Genomic DNA, 17,652 nt, shown 5'->3' with positions numbered 1-17,652 from the left:
GAGAAGATAGCTAGATTCCCGTATCTGCCTCTGTATTCAATCCGTTGTGATGTTATTTTGGATGAACATAAATGACTCACTCTGCTGTACAGCAGAAACTGACACAGCACTGTAAATCAACTATACTCCAATAAAAAAAAAAGGATAAAAATTAAAAATGTTTCTTTCTCACCAGAAAGAAAAAAAAAAAAAAAAAAAGAATCAAACTGATTTTTAGTAGCATCACAGTGGATAGTGTACCAAATTGTTCAAGATGGCTTTATAAACGTACACACTTATCAAAAAAAATAAAAAGCACTGTTTTACATTTTTGCACATCTTTAAAGAGAAGATAGCTAGATTCCCATATCTGCCTCTGTATTCAATCCGTTGTGATGTTATTTTGGATGAATTATATAAAGAAAATCCAGCATCACACAGATAAGAAGTTGGAAAAGGGAGGAGAACTTTATTAGTCTTTTCAGATAACTGTGGATATTCTTTGATAGTATACTAATACTCGACAAGGCGAGTTTCTTTAAGGTTAGCGCAATAAGGAATGTGAATCCAAACTAAGGCTCTCTTCATAGTCTGTTAAATTAACATCTATTGGTCTGTCTTACACTTTGAATGGATCAGTTACTCATGCATGATTTTGAAAATCATGCACTGGTCACTTGGAAAATACTGGTTCACAGAGTTATGCAGATTTTCTAAATGTTAACACATTTCATGATATAATATCAAAAAAATCACATTCATTAACATCGCCACTGATTTCATTTAAAAGTATATTAACTATTGGGATGTTACCAGGCTCACAGTGACAGATACAATTCTTCCAAAATTTAAAATTTTCGGGCTTCCCTGGTGGCACAGTGGTTGAGAATCTGCCTGCCAATACAGGGCACACGGGTTCAAGCCCTGGTCTGGGAAGATCCCACATGCCGCGGAGCAACTAGGCCCATGAGCCACAACTACTGAGCCTGCGCATCTGGAGCCTGTGCTCTGCAACAAGAGAGGCCGCGATAGTGAGAGGCCCGCGCACTGCGATGAAGAGTGGCCTCCGCTTGCCACAACTAGAGAAAGCCCTCGCACAGAAACGAAGACCCAACACGGCCATAAATAAATAAATAAATTTTAAAAATAAATAAATAAAAATAAAATTTTCTCTTGAAAATTCAGGCAAGTACTGTCAGTTATTTTTCCTCAAACTGACAAGCTCACTGTGTTCATTTTCAAGAAAATGTCTATTTTTTTAAGTAAAAATAGTGTTCCAAAAAAAAAAAAGTGGTTAGTGTACCTAGTAACTCCAACAATAGCACAAGTGCTTTTCCTCAAGATTACCATCATGCTTTGGTATGCTGCAGGGTGCTTTATGAGTACCCCCTATATCATCAACACAGGCTATTAAAAAGCTGTGTACTCAAGAGCAGAAACAATAAAATTAACATTGTTACAGTTCCATCAAGTACGTTCTTAAGTGAACTTGGCTCCTTTTTTTCCCCCTACCCTCCAGAAACTGGCCCTTCTTATAACTGCAAGTACATGGCAACAAAGACTACAACAACTAGTTTGGTTTGGTGTCATCGCCCTGGTTTACACTCAGCCTCCAGCAATAAAGCACCACCACTGCTTATGCACCATCAGCACAAATGTCAACAGATTTGGTGATCCTCAGACCACATTTTAAGAACCCTGACTGAGGCAAAACCCAAGTGTCATTAAGATTAAAAGGGTTATAATAAGCACTAAATATATGATTTGTCTTTTGAAGAAAAATGTATCTGCTCACATGGCAGTGTTTAGAGGAGATAGAATAGGAGTGGTTATCTCTGGATAACAGAAATAAGTGACTTTTTTTGTTGTCATTTTTCTGGTTTGTATTTTCTAATTTTTCAACAGTAAACACATACTACTTGGTATTATATGAAAATTCAAAAGGGAAAAAAAATCATTTTGCAATATACAGATCTTCCTCGGACTTACAACGGGGTTACATCCTGATAAACCTATCGTAAGTTGAAAATGCATTTTAATACACCTAACCCACCAACCATAGCTTAGCCCAGCCTACCTTAAACGTGCTCACAATACTTACATCAGCCTACAGTTGGACAAAATCATCTAACACAAAGCCTACTTTATAATAAAGTGTTGAATACCTCATAATATAATTTATTGAATACTGTACTAAAAGTGAAAAACAGAATGGCTGTAAGTGTATCGGCTGTCCACCCTCATGACTGCATGGCTAACTGGGAGCTGCAGCCGATGCTGCAGTGTGAGACGCTGTCCCACCATGCTATCGCTCGCCAGGGAAAAGAGCAAAACTCAGCATTTGAAATAGTTTCTACTGAATGCACATCACTTTTGCGCCACCACAAAGTCGAAAAATCATAAGCCAAACCGTCGTTAAGTCAGGCACTATCTATATACATATGTCAAATCATTATGCTGTACATCTTAAATTTATACACTGTTATATGCCGAGTATATCGTAAATAGAGGAAACAGAGTAGGGTTCGCTCCCTGGTCATTTTAAGTCCACAAGCAAAGATGGGGGAGTCACACGCAGGCTAACTGCCTGTCTTATTTGCTGATGCTCAGGTCTACCAGCTTCTGGGTTATAATCCTGAGGTGAAGTATTACTCTCCCTCCACCAAAAGACAAGCTCATTCAGAAATAAATATATATGCTATTTCATTAGATGGTAAGCCATCTAACGAAAGAAGAGCAGAAGAATAGCAGAAATGGAATAAAAGCAGAGGGCTATGTCCCCTGGTTACTGTACCTGATTTCTGGTTCCGGTCAATGAGAGGGAGAGTGCTATCATCATATGAATGACTGCTCTGGCTTCGAGAAGCATTGTTTAGATTCACCTGGAGGCAAACAAAACACAATAATGTCACAGAGTACTGAATTCACCCTTATCTTACTTCTTAATGGGCTCAGACTTTTAGGTCCTTATTCCCGAATAGGTAACTCGTAAGGGTTAAATAAACACCTATATAGTGAAACAAAACTAGGATATTAGGGCTTCCCTGGTGGCACAGTGGTTAGGAATTCGCCTGACAATGCAGGGGACACAGGTTCGAGCCCTGGTCCGGGAAGATCCCACATGCCGCGGAGCAACTAAGCCTGTGCGCCACAACTACTGAGCCTGAGCTCTAGAACCTGCGAGCCACAACTACTGAGCCCGTGTGCCACAACTACTGAAGCCCACGCGCCTAGAGCCCATGCTCCCAACAAGAGAAACCACCACAATGAGAAGCCTGCATACCACAACAACGAGTAGCCCCCACTCGCCGCAACCAGAGAAAAGCCCGCTTGCAGCAACGAAGACCCAATGCAGCCAAAAAAATAAAATAAAATAAAATAAAATAAATTAAAAAAAAAAAAAAAACTAGGATATTAGGCTTCTATTTGTGTTCTGAACAGATTACAAAGGTATCAAACACTCACGCTATCAAGGAGATACAGTCTCAGAAAATGACAGTTCAGAAAATGGCAAACTCCTTCAAAGGGCTAAGGCAGATTCGGAGAAAGTCAAAAAGGCCATCATCATCCTTCATTACCACTGGCATTTACACTGTGCTATGACACAGAGGAAGACCAGAGCTATTTCAGCAGCAAATGAACTATAGGCACCATTTTGGGGGGATAGTTAATAAATTATTTCTTTACACACAGTGACTTGGGGCAAAAGTAGACTCAGGGGAAGTTCCCTGGTGGCCTAGTGGTTAGGATTCAGCGTTTTCACTGCGGAGGCCCAGGTTCAATCCCTGGTTGGGGAACCATCCCACATGCCATCAAAATACAAAAGAAAAAAAACAAAAAAGTAGACTCAGTGTGACAGTGAAATAGAAGAACCAAAGACAAAAGCATTACCTGAGACCAAGGGGAAAAAAAGGTGAAAGTCTCAGTCCCAAGAGTTATTCTACCTGAAAGTCTGACTTCTTCCATCCTTCTTTTTCCAGTGGCTTCCGCAGTTCCTTGTATCCCCAGATTGTCTGTAATACAAGCGCTGCTGCTCGAACTTCTTTTTCTGAGCGGTTCCTTTTGAGGAAAGTAACACCAGATGGAATTTGGATGTAAGACGAGGGAAGAAGCTGAAAACTTGTACTCTCTAATATAATGTAACGTACGGATATAAATCCCAAAACAGGCAAGATCAAGTATTCACCAAGTCTCATGTTTTAACTCAAACGGTGACACAAAGAAATGTTTGATGTAAGAGTCTTATCAATTTATGGATCAACATGAAGACAGAAAAAAGAGCAATACCTCTTTATACTTTCCATGTAAATAAGGGAAAATAACCTTAAAAAGCAAAAGGGGAAAGCCCCTTCCCAGCAACCCCTCTCTCATATTCAAACTTTTCCAGTTGTAATTTTAAGTGTTAATCTCACCCTGATTTGTTGATCAAAACCAGCTTCTCAATACCCTGTGTTTCTCGAAGCTTTTTGGCAGCCTCCAAGTTCTCAGCAATAACTTCATTGATGGTATTCAAAACAGAGACCACAGTGTCCTCAGAGAAATTCTGGGAAGAGCTCTGTTGCCCTCCTGGCAGATTCTTTACCAAGTTAGGAATAGCATGTTTACCTATAGCGGTGAGACAGGAGGAATGTGTGCGGGGAGAACAAGCTGAGTCAGGTTGTTAGGAGCCTAACACTACACTTAATCACATTGCTCATATCAAGCATAGATACTATCCACATGAATCAACTTCCTTCTCCTGTAGGATTATCATTTCAAAAGAGCAAAGGACCTGGAATAGCCATGGATATACTGTCCTTCCTATTCTTTTATTTATTCTCTCTTTCAGTCACATTAAAACAATCTGAATACTTTATCTCAAATATGCTACACAGTCCATTCAGATAGTCTAATGAAAATAGTACACTGAATACTATACTACAGAATATTATACTACTATTATAGCTTAATAGAACAGTCATTGTGAATTTAAGAAAAACAAAAACTGGGCTCTGTCACTTATGAGCTATATTAACTCCGGACAAATTACTTAACTTCCCTGACCCTCAGTTTCCTTATTCTAACAAAAAATTTTAAAAAAAGGACCCTTGTAAAGTGGTGACATTTAAATGAGAATATACAGACATGCTTAACAATCCCTAGTAACAAAGTACATGCTCAATAGATAGATATTGTTATTCTATTTTTGAAGAATCAGCCCCTCTTGTCTTTCCAAGAACCATTAAACTATAACCTTCTCCAACCTCCAGATTCACAAACTACGGAGGACTAGGATTCTTCCTCAGCCCTTTCAACAAATAAATTATTTAGCACCTGTTGGATCAAAGGTGCTGTACTAGATGCTAAGGTAACGGCTCCTCACCAATTAATTCTTTGTTGCGAGCATCCACAGCCAGATTTCTCAGGGCTCCAGAGGCAGCTTTCACGACCCGCTCATGTTCATTGGTCAGGAGGTCAGCAATGGCAGAAAGAGCCTTCTCTTGACGCAGAGCTGAGCGGATATATCGACCATACTGCAAGTAGCACATGGAAAGAAGTAGAACAGATTATAAATGGTAGCAAACTAGTTAGCTAAGTCCTCCCATCTCCAAATCCATTTTGTAAAAGGTACTCACCGTCCAGCGCCCAGCACACAAGTTCTGGATGGCCCCTGCTGAGGCTTCTAGGATGGCAGGATTCTTGCTCTCCTTGAGGAGTGAGATGTATATCCGAACCACCTCTGGTTGAAATAAAAGTTCATAGCCTGCACAAGAAAGGACAAGAAAGCAGAGGACACTCATCAGTACCTACGAACCAGGCTCTGGCTGGTTGAACTCCAGTGTTAGTACTCTGGATTAATGGGTTTATGCTCCAATACCAGTAAACTCTCTAACCCCTCCCACTCACCCAACAGCAAACTCAAGAGGTCTGACTACTACATCTGATGTAGTCAGATGTAGCCTTAAGAATGTAGCCTTAAGAATAAATCAACCATGGCAAGAGCAAAACAGATATCAACTCATATGCAACTCCTGTCTCTCCCTCCTCCTAGCCTCTTCTCTCCTCCCACAGTTTACTCTGACCTTGCTTGGCACTCAAGGGATTCATTTACTCATCGATAGCACTCAGAGTTAAAGATTCCTCATCTCAGATGAATTATTTCTAACTTAACTGAGTCATTCTGCCCACCTGAACTATGATTAAGTGAAAGGGGCTCAAATTTAATAACATCTGAATTTTTATATCCACGGGGAGCTGTGAATTTTGGACTCACCATATTGATGAATATAAAGATCCAAACTGTGATAAAGAGACTTCTTATAACAAGTAAAGTTTGAGTCCCAAGAACTAGTGGCTACTTAGGGTACTTAAGTTTCTGGTCTAGACTACCATCAGGTCCTTATCCTCAAGTAATCTGAAGAGTTGCCATAACAAGAAGTCCTTTGAAAGTTACTGTTATTAGTTTCCAAATACTTCTGTCATCACTTCAAATCCTTAAGTCAGAGAAGACAGAACAGTGAACGTACTGTACAGCCTACTGTTAGGCTGCCAAACACCTATCTGTGGACTATGTTCATGAGCTCTATGGAGCCTGAGAAGAAAAACATATCTTACCTCGAGCAGGACTAGTTCTTTTAGGGAAATCCACTGTATCATTTATTGGATCCTCTGTGGGTTTTTTCCCTTTGGAAATTAAAAAAAGGGGGAAGGGGTAAAGAGTTTAAGAAAGGGAAGAGTCTACCCAGTATATTTTTTTATTCTTCAGTCAAAATCTTTGGATCAGAGATGCATCAAGAGGGGCAAAAAACAAGAAAACAGACAAACAGACAAAACACCAGGATCCCCAGCTTGTCCCTATCAGATACAAGAACAGAAAACAGGCAGCACGTGGGTAAGACAAGGATAACCACTACTGTTGCTGCCGTCCTGAGTCCTGATAACTGGGGCTGCTGTCCAGAAATAGCATGCCATGAGCCATTAGCTCAGAAGAGCTAAACTTGTTTCAGTGGCCATCCTCAACTGAATTTTCCTACATGCATCCACAGGGAAGGGTTAGGCAAAGAAATACCAGGGAAGCTAAAACCAAAACATGCAAATTAGAAGTAGGTAAGCGCCTTAAAAGATTCCACTCACCTCTGGAGAACCACTCATCTTCCAGTGCATCACCCAAGGTGGAAAGTAGAGGAGAGAAATGAAGGAAGAAAAATGCGGCAGAGAGATGTCAACAGGATCATGGGAAAACAAGCAGGAAAGCGGAGAGGAAAAGAAAAACACAGGAAACACAAAGGAGGAATGGGGGAGAAGGCCCCAGATTAGTTGAGTTCTCGGCCTTCACTGCCCAATTACTGATGCCAATACCACCACCACCGCCACCACCACCATCGTCACCACCATGAAGCACACGACACAGGGGAAGCGGCAGCAGAGCAAAAAGACACCCTTGACTGGGCTGATTCCTGTACTTGCTCAGCAAGTATTTTGTACCTAAAGCTAAACATGTTCCTTCCTCTCCCCATCCTTATATTAAAGAGCAAGGAACAAGGAACCAAGACTCACCTTTGCCCTTCTTGGCCCCAAAGCAACTGGCAGCATGTGGCCCAGTACTGTTGGCAACATTGGGAGGTGCCTCTTGGTAACGTTCTGCTTGTGGGATTTCTCGGTGAACTTGATACGACAAGTTCCGAAGGAGGCAAACACAGTTCTCCACAAGCTTGGGATCACAAAATACAAGGTTCAATGAGAGAAGAGAACAACTATAGTGATTTCCTAGCAAGTACAGGCTTCCACAATGCACGTATTAAAATATTTATCCTCAAAAGCACAGCCCAATTCATCATCTCTCACAATACCTCAAGTGCCCACGCTTCTCAAAATTCTTGTAGCCTCAGGCTAACAGAAGGTTTCTGCTACCATTTGGTGTGTTAACACAAAACTCAGGCTCACTCTGACTTTTTTCCTAATCAGAAAAAAAATGCAAGTATGGCTAAACAGCTTTAAAATATATAGGTGAAGGAAATTCTAAAGAAAACAGTTTTCGTCTATGGTGAACGCCCACTTTAAGGAGTGGGGGCTGGTATAGGTATCTAATGTTATTTGAAAGCCTGAGATGATAGGTCTGCACTATGGGTACCTCACGGTTGTTGTGAATGGAATTCTCACCCATTAACCTACCTTGCTGTCTGAATCTTTCTGTCCAATCTCAGCCTGAACAATGAAAATGAGAGCATCCACCAAACCGTCACATTCCCGAAGTTTCCGGCGAGCTTCACTCCTCTCCGAGCTGACATTCCTGAGGGAAAAAGGAGAGGCTTCAAGATGACTAAAATCTAGAAACCCTCTCTTAATATCCTTAACATCTACAAGCCCCCTTAATATCTTTTCTTTTCACTGTAACAAATACCGAGTACCTGTTATAAGGAAGGCACTGGAGTTGACAGAAAGTTGAATAAAACAGTTCCTGCTTTCAGGACATTTATAACCAGGCCAGGGAGAGGGGTGTATAAATAAAGTATACCAACAACAATAATTTAAGACAGAATAGATACTTCTTCTATGGAAGTACAAGTGAAGAATAGGGGCAGAGCACATAGGGGTATATTCCAAAGAGAGAAAGAATATATCGCACATTTACGGGGTATTAGAAAAAGAAATCAGGAAAACTTACATGAAATAAAAGCACTTGAGTTTAGCTTCAAAAGATAAATAAGCAGAGAAAGGCATTGCAGACAGAGGAAGAGCTCTTCCTCACTCTATCCTTCTAGTAGTTTGTACTCCATTTGTTGCATTTATCGCAGCCTGACTTGAAATACAAATAATTGAAGGCAAGAACACAGGTACACACAAGCCTAGGACTAAACGACTGCCTTACGTGGAGTAGGTATTGAACAAATGTTTACCAAATTATATGAACAAAGTCAAAGAGGCACAGAAGTGAGGAAGATATGTGGTTTACTTGCCGTTCCCCACATAAGGCATATATGATATGCAAGGGAGTAGTGACAAAGGTAGAAAAACAGGTTGAAGTCATAGTATGCAATACAAATAGGAACGGAGGCTGAGTGACAGTAAGGAGTTTAAACTTTTTTTAAAAGCAATTTCAGTTAGTCTTCAAAAATTCTACCTTCATACTCTCAGAACCCTTATGTTACCTAAGGCAGCCAGCTGTGTTGGTGAGCACGGACTCCCACTCAATGTGGCGCGGCTTACAATCTTCACTAGGTTCCCGCTCCCAACCAGAATGCGGAATGATCACTTCATCTGTCAAGGCATGCAGTGCATGGTCCACAATCTCCATTTTGATTGAGTCATGGGATGAGAGATTCCACAGGGTTCCTGGCAGAGACAACTCATCAGATAGCTCTCCAGCACCCAAGACAGTATGCTTGAAGAATGCCAAAGAGAATGCCCTATTCCAACATTTCTCAGTCTTCCCCAATGACCAAATACCTTGTAATGATATTCAAGCTCTAGCCTGTGACCCACAATAATACATTGTACATTATGGCTCAATACAAATATACATCCCATGAAGTAAGGTTTCATAAAACAATACTTATTATAAGCCATACCCTCTAGGCTATCTACACCCACTTCTCAATCCCAGCGCCACTGACATTTTGGGCCAGATAATTCTTTGTTGTGGGGAGCTGTCCTGCCCAACATTAAATGTTTAGTGTATGTCCAGAGTTTACTCATTTGATGTTAATAGCACTCCCTCCCAACCTTCCCAAGTTATGACAACCAGAAATACCGCCAGACATTGCAAATTTCCTCTGGGGGGCAAGATCACCCCCAGTTGAGAACTAATGATCTATGCTATTTCTTTTTCTTTCTTTCTTTCTTTCTCTTGGAACGCTGATTGTGATCCACAAAGTTGTGTTCAATACACACTAATGGAGTATGACCCACAATCTGAAAAACCACTCTTCTAAAGCAAGGACCACAAGCACAAATGCCTATACATGCCAGGCAGGTGAGTCAGGACAAGCAGGTATTTTAAAGAAATTACAAGAATATGGGTTAAGTGCCAACTGACACTCAGCTTCAATTCTGGGGAGACAACTTCCTAAGTAGTGGCAGTTGGTCAGAGATAACATGTTGGAAATTATTGCGAACTGGAGAGCACGTGCCCCAATCAGCTCAGACCAGCTACTGCCAGGTAGCAAAATAGATCCATTGCTACCAGTTCCCGCACGTTTAAAATAGAAGGCAAGAATCTGGAATTTTAAGTGAAATCTTCTGCGTTTAAAACATTAGCAAACAATGCTTTAAAATTTGGAAAACCTTGCATGATCCAAATCTGTGAGATGGATCTGACCCAAAGGCCACAACATTTAATCAACAGTCAAAGGACTAGAAATCCTTCTAGTTCTCAATCTCTCTAAGGGATAACAGTGACCCTAACCTAGCAGTTTCCCTTGGGCCTAGAACTCACCAGTAATAACTTCAGTGAGGTCCATATCACGAGCCTTTCGGAGTAATCGCACAAGAGCAGGAACACCATCACAGTTTTTTATAGCAATCTTGTTATCCTGGTCACGCCCGAAAGAGATATTCTTGAGAGCTCCACAGGCGCCAAGGTGCACTTCTTTCTTGGGGTGGTCTAACAAGCCCACCAGTACTGGGATACCCTTGAGCTTCCGAACGTCAGTCTTCACCTTGTCATTGCGGTAGCACAGGTGTTGCAGGTATGCAGCTGCATTGGACTTGACAGCATCCAAACGGAATCCTAGCATGGCTATCACCTCTGGCAGCTCTGGCTGTCTCCAATTTGGGGGTGGAGGCCCTCCCTTGCGCAGGCTATCCAAGCTCGCTAAACTTCCCCGTTCGTGCTGGGCCAAAGGAGCCCAATAGTACTGGTCTGATGGTACCTCCTCACCAATCATGTCTTCATAGCTCCTGCAGTGTTGGAAGAACCGGAAAGAAAAAAGGAATACATTAAGTTGTTAAGCCTGGTTTCTTGGGGGGCTCCCATTACCCCTCATCTTCAAGGAATGAGTAACCCCAGCTCTAGTACACTAGATCTTATCTCTCCTTTGCATAAAAAATATACCGATCAATTTTTCTTAATGAGATAAGGCAATAATCTTAAACGCATCTGCAATTAGATTAAAGCTGCCATTTTTTTCTGTGAAGTTCACTAGCTTGGAGGAGCAACAAGCATTCGGAGAGTTAATCACAAAAAAGAACCAAATCCTGACTGCTTAGCGTTTGAACGATATCTGACACCTACTAAACTTCTCCAGATAGAGATTGAAATAAACCTTCAGACAGCAGAGTTAATGAAACCAACTGACTTGGTACCACAGAAATTAGCGAACAATGTCTGAGAACAGCTCTCATAAGGCCTTAGGCTAAAGGGAAAATAAGGCATTTACTTACACACAGGAAAGAGCTGGCGGAATAAGACCCTTAAACACATTTCACATTTAAGTCTCTCCTTACCCTATTTTGGAAATTATTACAAAAGAGATGATAGAGTAAAAGCAGTAAAGGATGTCTTAACACCTCGTGTGAGGACTTGGCTTTGGTATTGATGAGGTAGGTGTAAGCTTGAACATTAGTTTGCACCAGTTCATCCCAAGGTCATCTCTGCTACTCAACAAATGTGTTTGAGACATAATTTCTAGTCTCCAGTTTCTAAAGACAATACTTCCAATTCTGTCAAAATAGATACTACTGACCACCATCACATTTGGGATACCCAGTCACTATGAAAAGGAACAGACAGAGCAACTGAAGGTAAAGAAAAACATCTAACCAGAGATATTGCTTCCTATTTCAGTACTACCAACGACCACTAGAGGGTGAGTCTGTCACACTATTATTTATTCATAACCACCAGGAAGGAAGAGACCCATTATCAGTGAGCTCATCTCACTCTGTGGCTCCCACAGGAGAGAGGAGAATCCATTGTGTGGAACTCTCCAAATAAGCCCGTCGTTTGTTCCGCAAAACCACTCCCACTGTCACCAAACCCTCAAGGTTTTAGCCTGAGCAGAGGGCCTGCCTCATAGCTGTCAACATCAACCACTCAAAAGTGATTTAAATGGACAAAGCAGTTAGTAAAAGATCACTATTTTGCAATATCAGTGAAACAAAATAAGCAGGTTATATAGCTGAGTTTTAAAAGTAGGCAACTAAACAGCATATTAAGATTCCATTTCAGTAGGGGAAAAATAAAGTCAGAGTGTGTTTACATGTATAAGAAAAAGAACTCAAAGGAAAAGCATCAAAATGTTAACAGTAGTTCTTTATCAATGGATGGTGTGCTTATCTAGTTTTGTAGTGATGATGTTTTTACTTTTATTATTATTTTAATATAAGCAATTACAAAACAACTACCATAACTGAAGATTTTGGTCACTCAAGTTATTTTTACAAGTGGATCATGACATTCTTTCCTTTGTCTTACAAATAACAAAGCTGTGCCCAGAAAGATTAAATGACTTGCTTAAGGCTACACAGCTAGTGGCAAAGGCACAACTAGAACCAAGGTCTTCTGGTTCAGTGCTTTTTCTACAAATCATTCTGCCTTACTGTTTTCGTTTGACCTTGTATTACTCTCCTAGCCCCAGAACAGGAAGCAGCAAATGTTCTTGCTAGTCAAGCAGGTTTCCAAGTCCAGTATCACCCTGGAATAAACCCAAGAACCAAGCCCAAGCCCTCTTTCTTTATGTCAGTTGCCACAGCAAGGGACAACACAGAATGACCTGGCCACCAGCACCCACCTAGATCCAATCCCTCTACTAATGAGGAAGTCAGAAAAAGCAGACTTGTCAACAAAGAGAAGAAGCCAACACCCTAGGCAGACTCCTTTGGTGATAGCTGTTATCTACCACTACTCCAAGTTGCACCAACTAAGGCCTGATGTGCCCCCACCCCAGGAATAAAAGATGAATCACATAGGAGGTGGATTTGCTGTCCAAAAGACACCTGAAAGGTGAGTGACTCAGGCTTAGGTAATGAGGCCTCTACCCCTGGGCCCAGCCCAGTCTGCTGTTCACCAAAGCTACGTCATATAAGTAAAATGAGCACCAAGGCATTTGTTTTAGAAAGTCATGACCTCATACAGAAATTCAGCAACAGCTGTTAGGATATCCTTACCATTAAGACATCCATAAATCTTCTCCCTTCATTCTTATCGTTTCTCTTTGCCTGGAAAACAGTCTCTGATTTATTCTAAAGCCGGATTGGCAGCCCATGGGCCAAACCTGTTTTCTGTACAGTCCCAAAACTAAACTAAGAATGGTTTTTATATTTTTAAAAGGTTGTAAAAAGAAGAACAACGGCATACAACAAAAACGATATACTGTTTGCAAAGTCTAAATTAGTTCTATTTGGTCCTTTACAGAAAAGGTTTGCCAACTCGCATTCTAAAGCATTTTTTCAAGGCAAACCATCTACCAGTCCAAACGTCAATTACTACCTTTTTCACATCACCAAAGAATCCCCAGGGATAAACAGTAAAGTCGTAATTAGTGACCTTTCAGAGTGTCAATAATGTACCACCCTCTAAGGAAGCCACCCCCATTTCACTTTACAATCAAATGTAAGCACCTAAGCACAAAGTGTCAGGGTTTTCGTGAGATCAAGGTTTGTTTTTATTTGAGATTAAAACCATCACAGCGAAGGTTCTTATATATACCCTTAACTATCTATTCTGGCCTAAAACCCTCAACCTTGTTCTTAACACCAAACCAGAAGCTGAAGAAATTCACAAGAACAAATATTCCATAGCCTCAGACACCAGGTTCCAAAAGGGGGTCAAATCTTAGGCAGAAAATATAGAAACTCTTGGCACAGAAACAAAGGCCACTCTTCAGAACACAGACCAAGAACCATCACAAGTTGTTTTCTATAATTAAAATATATGATTTCTACAATGAAAAAGAGACAAAAAAGCATGTCAATACTTAGTAAAATCAGAAAAGGGAAGAAAAGGGTGGTCTTCCACAAAAACAGGCAGAGGAGGGGGCCACAACTACCTCTGATCCCAAAAAGCACTTAGACGGAGAAGGAAGAGCAACCCCTTTTTGCTGTCTTTGAAAGACCCTTTTCTTCCCTTTTTCTTGCCTACCTGAGGCGTCGCCGAGGGTCAGAGGGTGTCCCAGTCCGACGGCCAGTGCCATAATCAGACATCATGCCGTAATCCACGTCATCGTAGCCCATGCTACGCTGGTCATCCTCGAGCCCATAAGGCTCTGGATGAAAACGATGCAGATCCACACTGCTCCCACCTACCCGAACCTGTGGCTGGGGCCCATAGACATCCTGTCTACTGGGTGCCCGGTAACCTTCCATGCTGGGCCTATACCGCTCCTCAATGCGGGTCACCCGGGACAGACTGCCATAGTTGTCACTGCTACTTGGATAACCATCTTCATAGTGGCGGCTATATCCATCAGGAGGGTAGTGGAAGTTCCTGGGAAGGGTAGCAGTGCCTGCTTGCCCCACATAGGGGCCAGGGCCCCCGTTGCCATTCTTGCGGAAGTCACGACCCAGAGTCTGGATATAGTTGTTTGAAACTGATGAGGCATCTACAGGCAGCCCATCTGGTCCCATAGGGACTGGCTGGACTGTCCGTGTTGTCACAGTCTTCACTACTTTCTTGACCTTCAAGTAAAGAAAGAGAAAAGAAAAATTAATGAAGTGAACAAATTAAGCTTAAATTCTAGACCACTCTAAGAAAAGAAACGAACCTCTACCCCCAGCTCGCTTTACCTAGAAATGCCATGCAATCTACCACCTACCCTTCTCTCCATCTTATAGGAATTCTCCAGGCAAGGAAAATTGCACAGGCAGTTAACTATGCCTCTAAGGGAAGCTACTGCAGACTCTTCCTCATTCCATTAGATCTTCCCATATCTCTTCTATCTTCTCTGTCTACCCAGAGATCACTTTCTCTATGCCTTTACCACAGATCAGTGGCTCCTCACCCACCCTAATTAAGTGCTCAGCCCCTCCCCTTAATGAAGACCATAGGAAGAACTTCCCCATCATCCCAGACCTTGTACAAGTCTTAGCTTACTGTGGTCTCTGTGCGCCGAGTGGTTCCATCATCCGAGGTCTCCACAGAGACAACAGACATGGCTCCCTCAGGGTCCTCCTCCGTGTAGGTCTCCACAATCTGCCCTGGCTCCTGCATCCTGGGGATGGTGCTATACAAAAGGTGACTGTGATCCTACATGGAAAAGAGAAAACAGAAAGAGCTATTATTAAGCCACATATACTAACAATCCATCCCAATGAGAGGCACTGCCTCCCTAAAGACACTGCACCTTCCATGGGCCCCAGGACTTTTAGAGGGGTGCCTGTCCCCACTTTTGAATTTGTACAAAAGGGCAGAAGACATAATTTCCCAGTTCTAGTCACTTAACAAACAGGAACTGAGTTAGCTATAGCTACATCAACACCCAAGTGACAGAGACAGCAGATATAACTTCCCAGTTCTGATCATCTAAGTGAATATGAACCGTGTTAAACTGCAGCTACATCTACATCTGAAGGATCCTTCAAAAAAAAAAAAAGTTCACCCAGTAAGAACTTTTAAGATGAACCAGAAAACCCCAATAAGAGCTATCTTCTGAATAGCTCTATGCTATTCTTCAGATATGCCTAAGGCTCAAGGTCAGCCAGATTCTAGGCATGGTTTTCTGCAAAGTAGAACCACGCCCATTCTAGAAAAGGGATGCAGTAATTGAGAGATCAAATACTGGATCAATGGGCATTACAATTAATTCCAAAATAAAACTACATTTATACTTTGAAACTCCATTTTTTAATTTTCCTAAATGAAAGAAACTAATTAATGGGCGCTTACAATGTGCCAGGCACTTTAGAAGACACCAATATGCTCTTAAGCTGAGGAAGTAAGAAAAATATGAATAAGCAACCCAGACCTTGAGCCAAAAGAATTACCTGGGGTCCGTTGAGTTTTAGATCTGAAAATTTCTGTCGCTCAAGGTCAACATCGCCCACAAACCGGCCGTTCTGAAACATAGCCCACAAGAAGACAATTCATTTTGTGGCCTTCTTTTGCTCTATCAAAGACAAATGATCTTTGTTCCAAACAGGAAAAGGCCTTTCAAGAAGACATTTGTGGCCTGGAGTCCTTCTGTCAGTACAGATAAAAGAAGCACATCACTCCTTAGACTTAACACCTCAAAATTGGAACCGGGCCTAGAACTCTGGCAGACTGGGTCTCTGGAACATAGGAACGTAAGCTCTATGAGGGCAGAGGTTTATTGTGTTTTGGTTTTGGTCAGTTTTGTTCACTGTCTCCCTAGTGCCTTGATCAGTGCCTGGCACATAATAGGTACTCAAAAACTATTTTCTGAATAAAGAGCAGAGACTCAGATAAGTTCCCCACGAAATCTTTTTGGAAAGCCATAAGAACATAAGGAAACTTGGAAAGCCTAGGTTGGGGGGTTTCCAAAGCCTTCTTTATTGTTTCATGCATCTTCATGCTCTACAACCACTGGAAACTCCCATACCAGGCAGCTTTTTAAAGAAAGAGGCAAGAAGTATGAGTTTCTCTTTCCAAGTAGAAAGAAAACAAGTATCTCAACTCCCCTCAAGCAGGTGTCTCAGTATCTTCATCACCAATTATTAGAGCCACAGAACACGTTCAAAAATGTCATTCTTAAGTTGCTCTGTCTTAAACAGCAGGAAATAATCTAATAACATTATACTACGTAAAAATACATTTGACTACTCCCCTTCAAAAAGAATACAGTGAGATTCAGCCACCTTGGGAGACTCTTCCCCCACCCTACTCCCATTACATAGGGAGTGTAATGCTGTAGGGAAAGGAAGTTAAACATTACTTTCAGGAAGAAGGAAGGGTGTGGTTTCATTGCTGAGCAGAAGTTAAAAATAAAAGAGAAAGAGAGAGAGAGAGAGAATCCACGTACTAAATCCTGGAATTCCCCACCACCTCCAAGGCTGAGCAATCCTGCTCTCCTTTTCAATACATACCCCTCCCTCAACCCTAACCCTCTATTCTTGTTCCTATAAAAATCCTAGGAACACTGCAAACACACTGCTTCCAAATTCCTGATCATCCCCAATTGGAATTATATCCTCTCACTCAACACGCTCCTTAGCATGAGGGACCTTCTCCATCTTAAAAAATAAATAAGTAATCAATGAAAGGACTTATTGGAGCATGAGCACTGTTCTTCGTTCCCATCAGAGATCTCTTAAAATGAAGTCTATCAGGCAATGCCTACTACATACACATACACACACACACACACACACACACAAAACCTCAGACAGATTACATCACAGCGAAGTCAGACTACAGAAACCATAGGAAACACAAGATACTTCTCATTTCTAACACCAACTCTCCCAAGTCACAGCAGAGTCAGCCAACCCAGAGACCACTGGCTCCTGTGGTTATTTGGGTTAAACAGCAGCATGATGCTCGCTCTCCAACTCTAACCGAAAGAATTAACAATAACCCCTTCCTCCAAGGAATGATCTGCACAGCCAACAAGAAGAGCATGGCGCAGGGATGCACAGTTTATGAACGCTGACTGCCACACCTTCTGAGCAAACTGTTCTCTGAGGGAGGATACAAGATGCCCAACTGCCCCAACCACTAAGTAGGCATTTAATTTCCTTAACTTCTGATATGGGGGCGGGGGGGGGGGACATACAAGAAAAAAAACAAGTAACCTGAGC

At 41.7% G+C, this 17,652-nt stretch overlaps 1 protein-coding gene across 11 annotated transcripts in view; it reads right to left on the bottom strand.

Annotated features, from left to right (window-relative positions):
* The window catches only part of CTNND1 (catenin delta 1), a 52,493-nt gene that overhangs the window by 4,346 nt on the left and 30,495 nt on the right, over nucleotides 1–17,652 (bottom strand). For 9 of the 11 annotated variants that reach the window (XM_073808981.1, XM_019947865.3, XM_019947866.3 and 6 more), the window contains 13 exons: nucleotides 15,880–15,951; nucleotides 14,990–15,142; nucleotides 14,039–14,574; nucleotides 10,394–10,857; nucleotides 9,108–9,291; nucleotides 8,131–8,248; nucleotides 7,516–7,669; nucleotides 6,574–6,642; nucleotides 5,595–5,722; nucleotides 5,342–5,492; nucleotides 4,392–4,584; nucleotides 3,924–4,038; nucleotides 2,774–2,861 (listed from right to left, as the gene is read on the bottom strand). In XM_073808981.1, coding sequence (XP_073665082.1) covers nucleotides 2,774–2,861; nucleotides 3,924–4,038; nucleotides 4,392–4,584; nucleotides 5,342–5,492; nucleotides 5,595–5,722; nucleotides 6,574–6,642; nucleotides 7,516–7,669; nucleotides 8,131–8,248; nucleotides 9,108–9,291; nucleotides 10,394–10,857; nucleotides 14,039–14,574; nucleotides 14,990–15,142; nucleotides 15,880–15,951 — 2,425 coding nt within the window. The remainder of the gene's footprint in view (nucleotides 1–2,773; nucleotides 2,862–3,923; nucleotides 4,039–4,391; nucleotides 4,585–5,341; nucleotides 5,493–5,594; nucleotides 5,723–6,573; nucleotides 6,643–7,515; nucleotides 7,670–8,130; nucleotides 8,249–9,107; nucleotides 9,292–10,393; nucleotides 10,858–14,038; nucleotides 14,575–14,989; nucleotides 15,143–15,879; nucleotides 15,952–17,652) is intronic. The other 2 variants (XM_019947868.3, XM_073808979.1) reach the window with 1 other exon arrangement.

The sequence above is a fragment of the Tursiops truncatus genome, chromosome 8 (assembly GCF_011762595.2).
Source record: "Tursiops truncatus isolate mTurTru1 chromosome 8, mTurTru1.mat.Y, whole genome shotgun sequence".
NCBI lineage: Eukaryota > Metazoa > Chordata > Mammalia > Artiodactyla > Delphinidae > Tursiops > Tursiops truncatus.
Note: the sequence above shows the minus strand (reverse complement) of the source record. Positions and strands in the feature narration are given on the sequence as shown.